Raw genomic sequence first — 17,464 nt, 5'->3', positions numbered from 1 at the left:
CAACACCCGCAGTCGCACCATCACCATCGCATCGGGAACGTTCGGACCATCAACAGTGCGCACAGTCGCAATGTATCCTCCGAGTCGAGCGTGCAGGGGCTCCTCCGCCCGACCAGTCACCACAACGGGCGGAAGCACAAGAGCAAACCGCCCCTTCCGCCCGTGCCGCGGGCCCCCATGGAGTTGCTTTGGGGGGGGCCTGGGGCCGATGCCGTGGACCCCGCCGGTCTGCCCTCCTTGGGTGCGAGCGTGCCCCCCCTCCCTGCCCGGTCCGCCAAGGTCCGCAGCCGCGGACCGCCCAACGAGCTGGCGGACGTGACGGCGGTGGCTCGCCTGGTCGTGGCGCTCCGGTACGAAGACCCCAAGCAAGCCAGCCCCCGCATGTCCACGCTGGTGGCGGCGTTCCGATCTTCTCCGGACTTTCGTCTGCCCATGATCCAAGCCATCACCCAGGCCAGCCACGACCGGATCGTGGAGCTAGGGGCGGTGTCGCGGGAGCTGATGGCGATGGAGAAGGACTTGAAAGGCGCCATGCACAGGGACCACGGGGTGGGTCTGGCCGAGCTCCTGAGCAACCTGGTGGTCTGCATCCGGGAGGAAATGGGCTTGCGGTCTCCGGAGCTGCTGACGGACGAGGAGGAGGAGGAGGAGGGGGCGGGACTGGGGTCCGGGGGGATGGAGGCGGGGGGCACAAGCGAGGAAGACCAAGCCGGGCTGGCAAAGGCGGTGGAGGGAAACGTGGACGAGGTGGACCCAGAGATCCTGGCGGCAACGGCCTGGAAGACGTGTCAGGAGGGACCGCACAAGGCGCAGGAGGAGGGGGGAGGCATCGCGGGAGGCGAGTTCCCGGAGTGTGGACCGGAAGAATCCTCTGTGCCGTTGGTCGGCCTTGGGCAAGGTGCGAAGGCCGCTGGGAGGGACGGTAGTGAGGACCGTGGGGAGCAGTGGCGGGGCCTGGAGGCGGGAGTGGGCCCGGTACGCGCACAGGGCGGGACTCCTCCCTCCATATTTCCCGCTTCTGCCCTCCCGTGCCCAAGTGAAGCCCAGCTTGAGGTGCCAGTCCATGGAGACGGAGATGCGGGAGAAGCCGGGCGGTGTAACGTTTTCCCTGTCGCCCTTCGCCCCGGTCCACAAGGGCCCGCGAGGACGAAGCCTCTGGACTCAAGCTCGCTGGGAGCCCCCGAGAGCGCTCTCTCCCCCGCCATCCGGTGGGAACACGGGGTACTTCTTCTTCAAGAGAGCCTGATGGCCTTGGGCATGTTCCTCCGAGCGCACTCGCGCCGGCGGGGCTCTTCGGCCAACGCCCTCGACAAGGCCGAAATGGAACACATCCGCGATGCTGTCACGGAGATGATCGCGGCGTACCCCCCCACGGCCCTGCGCATTGTCCACTTGATATTGCGGGCTTGGCCGTGTGGTCATAGCGCGCGGGAGATGGGCTTCCTGCAACTCTTGGGCGTCGTCCTGACTGTGGCCCCTCCGCTCTTCCGACTGGATCCACGCACCAATGTCCTCCGTCGGGCTGTCGCCCGCCTTACCCGCTGCCTGGAGAGCTCCCATGCGGGCGTTGCGGAAGAAGCTTTGGTCGTGTGCAGCCAGCCGAGGGTGATTTCCTCCTTCTCTGGAGCCGGGGCGCTGGGTGGGGACGGGGGCGCCCCGGGAGGCTTACAGGGCAGGGTCCATGAGGCCTTGGTCAGAAGCAGTGAGGGTCACTGGAGTGCAGAAGTCCGACAAGAAGCTCGACGGCTGCGAGATCTGTTGGCCGTCGTGAAGACAGGGTCGGATGCGGAAGACAGCTTGGATGGGATCGGTGGGGTGGCAGGGATCCCGGTCGCCTTAAGGATGACGGGTCGGTAGTGGAACACCTGACCAGTGCTACGGGTTAAAGTAGACGAATAACATCTTTTGCACGATGTAAAGAAGGGGGCATCTGCGGTTTCTGCTTGAGGCAGCGCATAGACGCCAACCAACTGCGGATTGCTGTCCATGCTCGCTTGAGTGTAATGAAAAAAGGCGAGCATGACGAGCACGAAGAAATGTGCATAGTCACTGAAGGTAAAAGTTTTAAGGAACGCATAAGCACGGTATGACAGGGAGCGAGACACAGGCCCGTCTTTGGCGGAAAGGGTGTGGCCTATATCTCTTCACGGAAGAAAATCACATGGCTTGCACCCAATAATCTGCAGCCTCTTGAACCACTGGAGATGCAAAAGTAGCAGCGTACACTCAGGCATTTAAAGACTTGAAGCTTTGTGCATCCTGGCAATTCAATGTATGTGAGGGCTCGATAGAAGTACCTCAAAGACATGCCGCAAAGAAATTACAAAAATGCACAAATCAACAGCGTTGGCGAGAAATCACATAATTCAGTCCCAACTGTGTCTCGCAAACGTTCCATTTGCACCATGTTTCTTAATCCATGTGTGCTCTTCTTTCATCTCATGATCATTCCAGCGGTGCAGTGCAGGGCGTTCAAACGTCTCACTAGCGACAGACAATCCTCTTTGAGCTGCCCGCCCTCCCTCTCTCCGGTTCCCCTTTTATTTTCCTCCTCGAAGACCCATCTGCAAGCTGTCATTTCCGATCGTAGATAATCCGCCTGAGACTCCAATTCGTCCATCTCCATGGCGATGCGCCTTTCCACTGCCCGCAACCTCATCAAGTTTTCCCTCTCCTTCCTCGATTCCTCAAGCCCTACTCCGGCTTTACCGCCCTCGCTGGGAACTTCTCGTCCCCCACCTTCCCGGTCCCTCTCATCACTCCACTCATTTCGATTTCCCGTGTCTATTGCCTGAATGTGCCTTCTCCTTCCGATACGCCGGACGTCTTCCACCCGGGTCACTCTCCTCAGCATGTCAGCTACCTTCTGCCTGCGTAGCGCGTGAAAAAGAACGTGACTTTGAGCATCATGAGGCAAGTCTTTCCCTTACACAGCAAAATCGTGTTTCTCTGACGAGGAAAAACATGCCCAAAATGTAAGCTGGACTCCCCGATCCGTCAACCCTCCTATATCGCGTCCAATATCACGCACGCAACTTACCGCGGCGAACACAGCTCCTCCCTCTTTTCCTCTTCAAAGAGCTGACGAACAGTAGAAGTGGCTTGTTGCCCCTCCTTTCCGAGCGCTGCATCTTGCAAATTGGCCCCCATTCCCTGAACGAGGTGTTCTTCTTCTTGCTTCCACAATTCCTTCATGAGCATATCCCGCTGCAGTCGCGATTCTTCAAATACCTGAAAGCGCTCTAAATCCAAATACTGACGCACATTTCCCCGCAGCATTTCCATCATTCTCCTGTCTTCATCCAATAGTGCGCGTGCTTTCCCCTCAAGCTCTCGTCGCAGCAAGGCCCTCTCATAGAGGACCTTGCGCCTCCCCGCATTCTCTATCTGCTGCTGTTTCTGGTAGTGGCGAAGCTGAGCGGGATCTGTTGAAGTCCTTATCTTATCTAATGCCAAATTATATGCGTACAGTGCTGTTTCCGATTCGCGAACCTTCGTTACCAAGGTGTGTAGGCGTTTTTGATATTTCTGGGTCGAGGACTTGGCGCGAAGACTAGATTTGAGGTCTTTCCGCAACAGCATTACCTCCCCATTTAGAAAATCGACACGCTCCTGCAACACGGCTTTCAAAAACGAAACGTTTTGAGCTTCTTTGCTGTTTTCATACTCGCCAATCTGCAACATTGTCGTCGCAGCCGAGCCCCGTTGGACGAGGGCAAGTAGCGGCTCCTTCTCACCCTATCCACGTGTGGGTGGGAGGGTGTATGAGTAATAAATTTTCCCAAATACAATCACCGATCTGGTTCCTCAGCCACAAGCATTCATGGATAAAGGGATGCCAATGCGAAGACACCACAGCGTTCTCACCGCTGGTGGGAAACCCGGTTATGCCTGGGCCAGGCATAGCAACGGCTCTGACTGCGAGCGACTTGACGTTGACTTTGCCTTCGGCGGTCACCCCCGGCATTGCCCTATCTTGCCAACAATCTGATCATGACTGCTTCCACTCCCGTAAATACACCACACACCGTAATGGTAGGCAGAGTACATCGTGAAACTGGTGATATAGCGGTCCACTTGCGGACCCCGAATACGGCTTGCGATTTCTTAATCTGCTTGCGGATAGGCGAATGGTCAGCAGGGGCACCACCACGAAGCGGTCCACTCCACAACTTTTCTTCGTCTTTGTCCTCCTTTGCCTGGTCCACACAACTGTAGCTTTCTTGCCACAGTCCCTTCGAACACCAACGTCTTGGCGGATACGAAGCGGAGCAAGCGTACAGCCTTTGAGGGTTAAGCGGCAGGGGCGACGGGGGGGCGGAGGCAGTGGAACGGGGAGGGGAAACAGCAACACGGGTGGGAAGTTTGGAAGCAGGCGAAGAAATACAAATGATGGAGCCGAGGCATCCAAAGACCCTGAAAAAAGGCTGATCAACCTTAACAGAAAATTGACCAGCATTCTTGAGGTAAGAAAAGGCTTAAACGCTGAGATGGGGCACACACGTGTGTTGTATGTCGTCCTACTTCGATACATATCATATGAATGCCGTGGCTCATGGAAGCATCTAATGTTTGTGATACAGCTCGAGAGGATTTCGTATGAGGATTTGAACGAGGATCAACGTCGCAAAGTGGACAGAAAGGAAGAGGTGTTGGAAGAAATCAGTCGCCTCACGAAGCGAGTGCGAAAAGAGGACTTCATGTAAGTATGCGGTATAGGGGGGGAGGCGAAACATGGGCTGAAGAGGCGCTGTCGATGGCTTCACAACTCTTACTTTTTGTGCACGCTTGTCGAGTTGTACGGGGCAGGGGCCAACATCTGTAGTTGCGCCTCATAACTTGTTGAGGCAATTCTCCTCTTGATAAACATGCTTGATTGAATATGTCGCAGCGTTAAAGCTGAGGCATGGCTCTTGTTTTGGAGAAGTCGTGTCACATCCATGGTGCCTATATTTTATCCGCGTCTCAACATCATTACAGTGAGGAAGCCGCGGAGCAACGAGCGGGCGCCACCTCGGCGGAAGATCTGAATGATGACGTTGTAGGCGGGCGCATTCCTCGCACCATTTTGAAGCTCCTCGTCTACTGTCGTCTGTCCGATAAGGCCACCTGTGAGATTCTGTTGGAGCTCGGAAAAGTGAAGGTGAATGGCGTGGTTTGCGACGATCCAGTCGCACTTGTAGATCTTGTCAAAGATAAAATCGAATTTGACGGAGAGCCGGTAACGTTGCCAGAGACACGACTGAAACACAAACTTCGCTCCATCGCAGCCCAAGGGGAAGGTGACGACTTGGATGACGGGGCGCCTAAAGATTACTGTGCTCGGATCGATGGAGGACTGCTTATAGACTTGACCCGCAACATTCAGAAATCTCGGGGCGACTACGTGGACAAAAGCCCGTACATAATGCGCGACGCACAAAGGCATGGTGGTATGGGCGGCTCGGGGAGCCGTCGGGGAAGATAGGTGGGGATGCGGTCGTGTCGATATGCGAACAAGTTAAAAAACATGCAAAAAGCTGTTGTGCGTTGTGACTTTTAGAACACTTTCTCCGTACTGTTGCTATATTTTATTAGCTTTATTCTGATCTAAAAAGCTGGGGGGGGGATTTTTGCATGTTACCTCGATTAGATTTATTTTGATCTAAAAAGCGGGGGGGGGATTTATGCATGTTACCTCGAGCATTAACCTCCCAGCTACATGCTTTTGTCCTTGGTGGCCAGTGCCAATTCTTCCTGTGGTATTTTTTTAATATACATGCGCGAAGTCCACTACGTACATCAGCGACGATTTTCATTATGTTGTTGCAGTGGTCGCTTGCATAATACGTTGAGATTATACCCGCACGATGACATTGATGGCTACGCGTTTATCAAGTTTAGCTGTTTTGTCCATCCCCAAAGCATACCGTTTTATTACCTCCAACCTTCTCTTCCTCTACAGCCGAGTCGCCTTGAAGCCATGCAGACTGAGTTTATATAGACTTGTAGTATGGGGAATAAAGGGTCGACACAATTGCTTCCCACTGTGGACACCATGCTCAAGGCTTTCGGCCCCGAGGAGATGCTCGCGCTGGAGGACCGTTTCCCCGTTTCTCCGTCATCCGCGACACGGCACCATCAAGTAACACATAGAAACTTGTATATTGGTAGAAAGAAAGACAACAGCAGCCAGGCATCTCTTCGCTTCGCGCCTGTCCTCATCACTAGAGAAGAATTTGTTGCCCTCCTTGGGGAGGGCTTTGGTCCGTGCATGAAGCGGCTCCTCCGCCGCCTCTTTACAGTGCTAGACGCCAATGGTACGGGCGCACTAGAGTACCAAGAGCATGTGGGCGCGATGTACTTTTTCAAGCATGCGAGTCCCGTAGAGCGATTCCGCGTCATTTTTCATATGTACGAGCCAAAGTGCTCTTCTGCTTCCTCTTCCACTACGGCGGCAGCCAGTAAAGTCTATCTCCATAAGGACCATGTAATGGCATTGTGCACAGAAATATTTTCCACGCTCAGTGAGGTGGAAGCTGGCCCGCAGCGAGTCATGGCCTCATTTCAACGGGACAATGACGACGTATCATGGGACTTCGCGCCTCCTCTTGCTTCCTCGGAGGGCGTTGTACCTAAGCCGGTCTACGTACAGAGTCAGGCCGCGCCATTCAAGGATATAATTGGTGTTATGGTGGACATGATATTTCTCCGGTGGGATGCGGACAGGGACGGAAGATTGAACCTGCTGGACTTCGAGGCCTTTGCGAGCCGCCACCCTGAGAACGGCATCGAAGATGTGTTGGGGAAGCTGGTGACCTCGCCCCACGTGGCGCGTCTGATGTACGCGAGGAAAGTCCAAGGCAAGTTTGTGAACGGAAAGGGATAGATGACTAGGACGCGATGATGAGCGGGCCGGGATTGAGATGCGACCATCAAAGAAAGTACCCCTTGAGAAAGAAATGCATAGTTCAACGTGCTCCTCTCGCAGCCACACATCATTGTGTGATCGTTCTTTCCTCCTCCTCCTTAAAACAATCGATTTCAGAGCTGCTCAGTCCCTGTCTCGGGGCTCCTGCCCCATCTCAATCCACGCGACCGATCCGATGGATCCGTGCTGTGTCCCGGTGTTTCTCGAGCTTGCCCATATCCGCGCCCACATCCGGCCACCACGTATACAGCCATCGCTCCATGATAGCCCGGCTCCAGGGCGTAAAGTAAATGTGGCCCCGCACGTCCTCCTGCTCCGGGTCCCGCCCTCCTACCCCCTGTGCCCCGCCCAACGCCGCGTCTTCGGCCAGTATGACCTCCGGACTCTCGCCCCGGTGCAATTCCGCCCTGCGCATCATGGCCTTGAGCTCGGGGGCGGCCACGTAGCGCGTCTCGGAGACCTCGTTCTCGTTGGGTGTCAGGACCACGTCTTTCCGAGCCAGCAGAATGTAGTCGATTTCGTGCTCCCCCCACTCGGCGCCAGAGTCGCTGATGTAGTGGATGCGAGACATGTAAATGAAGTCCTCATGCCTCAGAGAGGAGATTGGGATGCCGAGCTCATGCTCGAGCTTCCGAATGGCTGCGCGCTTGCAGCCCAGGACAGGGTCCTGCCGGTCGTCCCCGAGCTCGTGCTCGCTCCACAAAGGGTGCGAGCAGCAGGTATTGGTCCAAGCGTTGGGAAATGTAATCTTGGTAGGGGCACGCTTTTGCAAGAGCAGTCGATTCTGCGTGTCGAACAGGAAAACGGAGAAAGCTCGATGCAAAGGCGGGCCCTTTCGATTTTCATGTCCTGCCCGCTTGGAAATGGGTTTGAGGGGTTTGTCATCGAAAGTCACTGCGACAATCCGCTCTTCTTCGAAGAGTCGCGCCTGCTCGGGATCGAAGGCAGAACGCGAGGTTGCGGCGCATCTGGTTACGCCTTGCGTGCTAATAGCCCTTTTGTGCAGGTTTATGGCATGCGAAACGCCGGCATTCGTCCCTGGAAACCGCAGAAAAGCATGGCAAAAACGTGGTAATTGCAGGGACAGTGACATGGAATTGTCGAAAAGGATGGTAAATGCACTAAAAATGCAATATCCGCGGCTAAAGGACATTCAAGGCGTCATTAAGCTCTTTCGACTGAAGTTGAACAGGGGAGGTGAGGAGGTGGGGGATCCCGCGGACAGTGCTGGAGGCAATTTGTGAGTGAACCCGTCGGTCCCGCCAGCCTGTCCTTGAATGCTGTGGTGAAAGTGGTTGTGGAGCATATTTCCGCGTGCAACAGGTCAGTATTTCCTCTGATCATGTAGCCGAGAACGTCCCAAACGCGGGGGGAAGGCTCTTAGGCCTCTCTGTTCGCCAGTGTCTTGCCCGCCACGCTCGACGCAACGCCGCCCGGTAACTAGAGCGGCGAGGACACTGGTTCTGGCCAACTTCGTGTTCTTGGGAGCATATGCATGCGTAGTAGAGCTCTTGTTTGAGAATTTCTGACTCGACGGACACATTGCGTGTCTTTTTCCCCGCTTCTTCAGGGTTAAGAGGGGAGGACACGGGCCACGAAGCAGCACCGTCGTCTTTGCCGGGAGGACGTACCACACGAACAAAGTTTGGTGACCTCTGCCACTCGCGACAAGACTAAGTCTTTAAATTTTTCCTATCGTTGACATTTGCGGCTAGGACCGGCGCGCTTGGTAGCATACACGAAGCTGCCCTCCCTTAGTTGTCATGTCTCAAGGCGAGGACGGTCTCGTCTCGTTCTTCTTTTACATCCTTTTCGTGTACCCCCTGACTTCCTGGTTCCTGAAGCCAGGACGCTTTCCTCGAAAACGCGGGATAACCTACGCAATCAGTTTTCTGGCCATTTTAGCGTTGGGTAAAACATATTTGGAGTTTCAAGACCGCGGCCCCAACCACTACAATGAGCTACACATCACGCGGGCATCAACCCCCTTGGAAATCAAAAAGGCGTACAAAAAGATGTCATTAGAGCTGCATCCTGACAAAAACAAGAGCCCTACCGCGGCGGAAGAATTTGCCCGGGTGAAAGAGGCATATGATACGTTGATGGACCCGGAGTTGAGAGAAGTCTATAATAAGTTTGGTGCCGAGGGTATCAAGCAAAATCGACGCTTTGACGAGACGCAACTCTTGTTGGAGATCGCTGTCTTCTACGTAACGTGGGGCATGCTGGCCTTCGTGTTGACGCTGGGGAAAGCCTCCAGCACTGCCCGGAACTGGATCTACACTGGACAGATTGCTATGTTGATCGCGGAGATCTCCCTCATGCTACAGGAGACGAAGCTTCCGAGCTGGCTCCTGCCCACGTGGACAGAGCACGAGTTCGTCTTTCTGATGCGGTCGCTGTTCCCGGCTTTCATGAATGGCTGTCGGTGCCTGTGCGGGTTCTTATACGTGGATGTGGACGAGCAGGCGCGGCAGAAGATGGAGCACCTGGAGGCTCAGAACAAGGACATCTTGATGGTCCTGCGCGACATTCAAGTCAACATGCAGTCCATTCAGGTGCGTCGTGGGGGGTGCGCGAGTGCCGTTCCTGGGTGGTGTCCTTGAAGAAAGGGTGAGGAAGCCCCCGCCTTCGGGTACGGCCGTGCTCTTCATGTCGTTGGATTTCAAAGGAGGCTGGATCCCTTGATTCTCATTTTGCACACACACACACACATACATATATATTACATATATCTATAAATTGTCTCTCTGTCCTCTCAACATGTTTTTCCCTGACAAAACTCGCCACTTGCGGTCCGCTTCGGCTCATCCCTCCCCCCTGTCTCTGCCTAGTCCGAGGTGCATGACGCCAGAAGGCCTGTAGTGTCTCTTTCTCTTGACTCGATACCCCTTCTATCTCATTTTCTTGTACCAGGCTCGTCGCGCGGCGGCCCTCTCTAACCATTCCTCCTCCTCTTCCTCACCCTTCTCCCTTCCCACTTCCACCTCTTCCTCCCCTCCTACGACCGCACCGCCCCCCACGGCCAAATCTGACGCAATCTCGGCATCCGCTACCGACAACGACGGAAATCAACTTACCAACAACAGGCCAGCGGCGGGAGCGGAGGGAACTACAGGAGCCTCGGGGGGGGCTCGTCGGCGGCGGGGACGCTAAGTGGCGGCCCTGTGATCAAGGCAACACCGACCGGGAAAATCAAAGAGATGGAGGAACGCTTGCGGCAACAGAGAGAACGCGGATCCAGCCGGGTCTCAGAGCCTGTGAAGGCCGGGGCGGCGGAGAAGGCAGGGGGGGGATTCCAGGTGTGGTGGGCGATTTTGCTGTACGTGGTCTTCCACTTTGTCTTCGCCAACAACAGTGGGAACTCTTGAAGGTATTGAAATGATGACATGAGATTGTACTGGAAAGGATGACTTGTGAACGGAAGGAAAGAGCGAAACGGAGGGAGGGTAATGGAAGGAGACGGTGGAGGAAGGAGAGGCAGAAGGAAAGGTTGGAAATCAAGATGCTGTGTATCCAGTCTATTGCCGACTTCATGTCTTCATTGCAACGAAAAAGACACGTCGATCTTAAACGCCATACCAATATATTGCTCGTAACAGCATTGGCATGTGATCAGGTTGGATCGACCTTCGAGCCCGTTAAGCGCGGGGTACGGTGACTACAAATTGGGTCAACCATGGCCTATTTTTTATGTACAGCTTGTTGCCCTTCATTTTTCACTATTTTCGTGCTCTTCACGTTTTTAGACAGTGTCTTTGCATGTCTGTGTTCCTCTCGCCAAGACTCCCTCCGGTCGCTCCGGGCACGCCTTCGCTTCCTCTTTCGACATCCTCCACTCACGACCATTTAGGAAACGGGAAAATCGCCGGGGTCTTTTGCATGTATGTCTTGTACGAGGTGTTGTCTTTCCAGCGGATGTTTGCCTTTCGCTCCACCATGGGCAGGCTGATTCCGTAGAGCAAGGTGGTGATAAAGCCAGGCCCCAGGAGTGCAAGTCCCCATTCCACCGGCCGATCATACGAGCCTGAGGCAAGGAGAAGGACCCCACAGTGCAGCACTATCTCCCCCGCGTAATTGGGATGCCGGGAGTACCGCCATAATCCTATGTTAATGAAATCGTCCCGGTGTTGCCAGTCGTTTTGCCACTGGAACTTCTGGAAGTCAGCCAGCATTTCGAGGCCCAGGCCGAGTGAGAAGACCAGCATGCCTATCAAATCGGACGGCACGGGCCAGTCGGGGTTTCGCATGTTTGAATCCTTTTTCGTGCTACATATGAGCACTGGCAAGCAAGTCAGGAAAACCCACAGGCCTTGCACGGTCCAGTATTGCAGAAAGCGCAACGGCTCATGTTTCACTGTATCAAAACGCGAGTCTTTTCCATGTTGCAAGATGCGGGTGAACAGGAAATAACCTAGGCGGAATGCCCACACCATAATGAAAAAAGAAGCCATTTGCTGCCGTGGGTGTGGGGGCCAAGGCCCGTGATACAGGTTCAGGAACATGGTAGCGAGGAACGTGAGGCTTCCTGTCAGGTCGTAAAACATCTCCGTCCTCCAAAAGTATGCAGGAATAAAGGCGAGCCATTGTACAACCAAACAGAATGTTGCCGGTGTCCAAAGCCCCAAGGGCGTAGCCACAGCTTCCATGAAACCAGCAACTCCAAGTATGGAGAGCGCCTACAGTAGAACGGCAACGGGGAGTCATTTTCCGCATGAAAGGCCGCACAGCGTATTACGGTTAGAAAATACGTGCACTTAAAACAAAGTACAAGCCTTCTATACCTACTAAGATGGAAATGTGTGTGGCAAACTATAGATCGCCACTCAGAGGAAAGTAAACTGATAAAACGCTGCCTTCGGACCAGCGCTACCCTTGGAACAAAGAAGTGCAATAAATTTGTCCATATAAAAAGGAAAGGAACACTTACCGTCGACATGGCGACACAACTGTACCACAACAAGCGGAAAGTGAGCTCTGCAGTCGGTGTTTGCGTCTGCTATGTGCATGTGAGCAGGGAGGAAATTCATCAGGAACGAGAAGGCGGTTGTTCTTGTCACCACAAGCTCTGATCGACGACTCCACTGCTGCGAGGCGCAAGTCCGGTCACGCCTGCCACACCGGCCACGCAAACTTGCCAGAAATACGTTGCACCTAACGAGTTGATTCTCCCTCTTTATTGTCACGAATTACAGGGAGCCGTTTTATGGGGTTCATGGCTTTCAGGAAGGCGGATTAGCCACGGTGCATTCGTCGAAGGGGGCTGCTCCTCCCTCTGGGATTCCTCCCTCTTCTTTAGTACCGCCGCAAGCATAAGCAGTACACTTCAAGGTGGCCAGTGGATTGCGTAGGAATGCATAGAGGTCCTAGGCCCAATCCTTCATCGGACGCTGGCCACGGCTACCACGAATCAGCAAGGCAGTGGGGCGGGCACGACAGCTCTCGTCAAACGAAAAAGAAACGTCACGGCCTGACCGCGCGAGTGGGGCAAGAAACGGACCTCTTTCGCTCCAAGCTGACAAGCGCTGGCCGTTATGGCAGTTATAGCTACAACAAAATTGGTGTCGGTTTGGGAGCAGTGAGGAATGGAGGGGGAGGAGGAGGAGGAGGTAGAGGAGGAGGGGGAGATGGAGGAGGAAAAGGAGGAGGAGGACCAAGAAGTGCGAACGACGTTTCGCTTGCACGCAGTGGTACAAATTTGAATGACAATTTTACGTTCGATTCTTATAGTAGCCCCACGGCGACCAGCACAAGTGATGACCTGCGGCATTGCGGTGGAGGACGGGCTCCGGCCTTTTCGCCTTCTAGCTCGAGCTCTGGTGCCGGTTCGGGGAAAGGGAGCGGAAGCTCGGTGGTAAGTCCAGGCGACGAACAGAGCATTGAAATCCGTGTTGATTGACCAGGGCATGTAAGCGGTGCAGACTCGCTCTTGTCCTTTGGACTTGCGCTCGCTCATTGCTCCTCATGCTTCATCCTCCTTACTACTATCATTGTTCCATCCCCCTTCGAAGAAAGCGGACGGGGGCATCCAAGCTGCACGAGCGTCTCCGAGACCGCCTTCAGATGAACGAAATACATTCCAGGCCCCGTACCCGGTTTCGTCGGCTGCTCGCGCCCCGCCTGTGAGGCAGGTAGCCGACCCGGCGGGCGCGGCGGCGATGTTTCGCAGCCTGGTCCCACGCGGTCCCAGCGTTCAGGGCGAGAAGCGGGAACCTGAGTCGTCAAGACGGAGAGACTGTGGTCATACGCGGAAGACATACGGGCAGCGGTTGATGGGGCTGAGTGAGGTGGCCTTCGGTCAGGATCTGTGGCGCGAAGAAGAGGTGGAGGAGCCGCGAGGCTTCTCGCTGTCGGTCTTGGGGAAAGAGAGCTCTCGCACGGTCAAGAAAGGGGAGGGTATGTTCGCCAAGTCGCCCAAGCGGCATCAGCACCCACGGGGGAAGGCTGGGGCAGGCAAAGCGGCGAAAAGGGCGGGAAAGACGGTCGTGGGCCCTCGGGTGGAGGTAGGCGGAGGGACGATCGACTTGGTCTCGGAGGAGGAGGAGAGCCATGAGAGACGGCATGGGTCCCAGGACTCGGGTCCACGTGTGCCTGCAGAGACAGGAAGGGGCGAGGAGACCGCGCTCTCGCTCGGCGACCCCATGTTTACGGCCGAGGTGGTGTTCAGGGGGGAGGCGTCGGCAGGTGAGGGGGGGGCAAGGGGGGTATCCCCGATAGCCTCGGTCTGCAAACGAGGGAGGTGTTGCAAGCGTGAGAGGAGGGATCGTCCTGATATAGGACAGACGTGCGGGGGCGGGAAGGAGCACTAACATCGCTTTCATCCCCGCATACTCCCCCACGTCCCACATCAGATTGGCTGGAGGGCTCAGAGGGCCTGACAGAGGGGCCAGACGGCGCGGTGGCTCTCGGACCGGTGTGGGACGCACGGTGAGCATGACTTGTCTGGGTACCTGGTCGTGGGGAACTTGAGGCCTTGTCTGTACCTACCCACGACGGGCCGACCCCTCCGCTCACGACCCTCTTGATCGATGCCCGGCGTCCCGCGCCCGCCTTGTCTCCCACGCAGGCCCCTGTTTGGATGCTGCATAGCCGTGTCTCTTCGCGAAAAGAGAATTCGTTTGGCTTGGGGCCCGAGGAACGTGCCCGGTAAGTGTGCATGACCAGAAAGAAGTCCGAGCCAGCCTTTGGCAGGATGACGGACCTTATCACTTGTTCGCTTTCTTACCTCGCAGCCCCCGCCCTGCACGGCGAGCTCTCCATCCCTTTCCGGAACCTGTCCGCCTTCCATGCCTACGGCCCTCTTGCGGAACTGAATGACTGCTACCTGCTCCTGCTCGCCGAGAGCAAAGCCGTCGGCAAAGGGAGCGGAAAGACAGCCCGTGCAGGAGGTCAAGCCCTCCCAGAGGATAAGCACCGGCTCTATGTCTTGCAGCTCGATCCGATGAGTACGGGTACCTCCATGCACCAACCAGAGGCCAGAGCCCGCCACGAGAACCAGGCGTCCCTTCGCGCATTATTCCACAGGGTGGAAGAACAGGGGTCGTCCCACTCGCTCGCGGCGTTTCGGTTCTTCCCACACCCGAAAGATTGGGCACGTCCGGAGGTCACGAGCATGATCGCGCGCATCCACGAGGCCCAGGGAACAAACAGCGCGGCAGAGCTCTTGACCGGAGTGCGAGAAGGCTTGCAAGAGGGAAGCGGCGCGGAGGGGCTCGGCGAGGGCCGGGGGGGCGGCGAGGCAGTAGAGAAGAAGGCGTGGCTTCGTCGGTCGACTCGGCGGAGCACCCGAGACTCGGCCAAGGCAGGCCTCTACGAGCACCTGGGCGCGGGAGGAGGTCCTCTGGTAGGGGAAGAGGAAGCCCGGTTGTTGTTCAAATTCCCGTTGCACCCCGAGGCGCCTGACCGGGTCGCTTTGACGTCCCTAGACCGAGTGAGGCTCGAAGAAGGGGAGTTTCTGAATGATAACGTCATTGACTTCCATTTCAAGTGGCTCGTGCACTGCGGCGTTGGGTGTGTAGAAGACGTTGGGCTGGCAGACGAGAAGCGGAAAGGGCTGCGAGACGTGCATATTTTCTCGACGCATTTTTATTCAAAATTGACGGAAACATCCTCCATCACACGAGCCATAAAGCGGTCATCGCTCTACTTCAAAAGCGCCACGCAGAAAAAGGGAAGCAAGGACAACATGAAGGAGGATGGGTCCACGATGGGAAAAGAGCAAATCGTGGCGACTGGAAAGACGCAGGGGACGGAGAGGGCGGGGGAGAAGGATATTCACACCCCCATGTCGGAGGTTAGGGCGCCGAGGGATGAGGATGACCGGGATGACATTGAGCTTTTGAAGAAGGCCGGGCCCAAGGGACGGGTGGAAAAGGAAGCCGCCACTGAAGAGGGTTGGGACCCGTTACTAGCCTTCTCCTTCTCCCCCGATTCGCCATCGCCCGTCACGAAAGCGCCAACTCGACAGGAGATACAGGCCAAGGAGCGCCAGCGCCGAGAGGAGGAAAAATACGAGGCAGCGCACAGCCTGGTGCAGCGCTGGACGAAGAATGTGGACCTGTTCAGTAAGAAAATGGTGCTTGTCCCTATCAACGAGGCCTTGCACTGGAGCCTGGCCGTTCTCTGCAATCTTGATCGGGTTCAATCTCTTGTGGATCCCGCGACCGAGCCATTAACAGCTGATGACGAGGGGAAAGCTCCGATCGAGACGCCTGTGCACAAAAAATCGAAACGCAAGCGCCTTCGCAAGTCGGCCACGATGGAAGGGGAGAACGCGTCGTGGTTGAAGGAGAAACATTTGGATAGGTGGGGGGAAGGAGAGGGAGGTGATCGCGTTGTGGACGTGGGAGTGCAAGAGAGTCAGGAGCCAGGGGATCCGCCAGTGGTCGTAAGTCTTGGCCGAAAAAAGAAAAAGTGGCTGTCGACAAGGCCACAGTCAGCCGCTGACTCAGGATCTGGGCTCTTAGTGGAGGCGAGAGCGGCGGGAGGGCGACAGGGGGAACACGTCGTGGGGAGGGAGAGCAAAGACCAGACAAAACATGGTGCGATGGATGTTGGTGAGCCTTGGAGTGGGGATTCCTCTCAAAGCAAGGAGGAGAAGGAGGGCGATCGGTGCCCTCAGGAAGAAGGGGATAGCCTGGACTTGACCATAGGCGACGTGCTGGCCGCGGATGAACTCGGGGTGGGGAGTATGGAATCGTCGCATGAAATGGAGGAGAAGCCGGAGACAGGAGGAAAGAGTGCGAGATGGGAAGGAAGAAGGGGCAGTGGCGAGGAACAGGGTTTGGACAGGGGACGTGATGGAAAAACCGACGTGGAAGATGGCAGAAAAGATGTTGTGGACGTGGGAAGCAGGCCTTGCCTGGTGTTCATGGACTCGTTGAGCGCGCACCGGGCGGATAAAATCCACACGGCGCTCTTGAACTACCTGAAGGTGGAATGGAAGCGTCGAAAAGCACCAGGCGATGGACCTTCGCCTTTCTTGAGCAAGGAGACTTTCCCAGTCATCAAACCACGGGTGCCAACACAGGACAACAGCTGTGACTGCGGCGTGTTCATTTTGAAGTACGGCGAGATGATGCTCGCAGACGTCCTTCCTACCCTAGCGCGTTGGACCAAGCGAGCTCTGGCATGTCGATTGCGGGATTTTATCAGGGCGGACGTCTTCAGTCAAGAGGACGTTGACGGCCTGCGAAAAACGTTGCAAGCACGCTTTCAAGAATTGGAGGTGAAGTATGGGGAGCAAGGAGAAAAGGGAGAAGGTACAGGAAAAGTGATTAAGAAAGAGGAAATGATAACGGGCAAGGAAGAGGAACGGGAGATGGAGGAGCTCGAGGAGTTGGATATCAAGACAGGGGATGGGAAAGATGCAAATGGCGGCGAGGATAGAGAAGAGAGTTATGATAATGGGCAGGATCATGCAAGTGTCGAGATGCAGTGGTCGCCAGAGCGATGCGTGGAAGCAAAAGGAGAGGAGGGAGGGGTCGACGATGAGGAAGATGGGGATGACGATGAGACAGTTGAGGATGCGTACGCACCAAGGCGCATTGACGCGAACCTGTCTACTACCGCCGAGCATCCTGCCTCGCCTCCTCGGTCGTCCCCCTCATCTTTGTCGGGTACGCCTGTCATTTCGTCGGACACATGGTCAAACGAGAGAATGCTGACGTCGAAGGAGGAGAGGAGCACTGGGAATGGCGCGGGCTCGCAGAATCCCTCTCCTTCGTCCATCTCGTCACAACGTGCACGGATGGCTCCTTCTGCTTCTGTAGCTGTCGCTGTCGATTATAATAAAGAAGGCAGTGTGACATTGGGCACATTTAAGATCTCTCCGGGCGAGGCGGAGTCTATGTCGGTCTTTCAAGTGGACGGCGAGGACGTGAAGGATGAGGAGGTGGAAGCAGAGGAGAAAAAGCTCCTTGACTTTCAAATTTTCGGGGCCAAATCACCGGACGAGCTGCGGAAATTGAAAAATATGAGGAAGAGGAGAAAAAGGAATGAGAAGAAGAGAGCGGCCCGCATTGAGGCTGCGGCGTTACAATCACCCCTACAACG

The 17,464-nt window shown here is 55.7% G+C and overlaps 2 protein-coding genes across 2 annotated transcripts; both read left to right on the top strand.

Moving 5' to 3' along the window:
* Nucleotides 1–6,962: 6,962 nt before the first annotated feature.
* NGA_2097100 (uncharacterized protein) lies at nt 6,963–8,197 on the top strand (the record flags this gene model as incomplete). Its single annotated transcript, XM_005856022.1, has 1 exon — nt 6,963–8,197. A coding segment is annotated over one exon (1,023 nt), but the record flags the coding sequence as incomplete, so codon positions are not given.
* A 7,259-nt stretch (nt 8,198–15,456) lies between these two features.
* On the top strand, nt 15,457–16,668 carry NGA_2014500 (sentrin-specific protease 7; the record flags this gene model as incomplete). Its single annotated transcript, XM_005856018.1, has 1 exon — nt 15,457–16,668. A coding segment is annotated over one exon (1,212 nt), but the record flags the coding sequence as incomplete, so codon positions are not given.
* Between the last annotated feature and the right edge of the window lie 796 nt (nt 16,669–17,464).

Source organism: Nannochloropsis gaditana (genome assembly GCF_000240725.1).
Source record: "Nannochloropsis gaditana CCMP526 unplaced genomic scaffold scaffold053, whole genome shotgun sequence".
Classification (NCBI taxonomy): domain Eukaryota; class Eustigmatophyceae; order Eustigmatales; family Monodopsidaceae; genus Microchloropsis; species Microchloropsis gaditana.
Note: the sequence above shows the minus strand (reverse complement) of the source record. Positions and strands in the feature narration are given on the sequence as shown.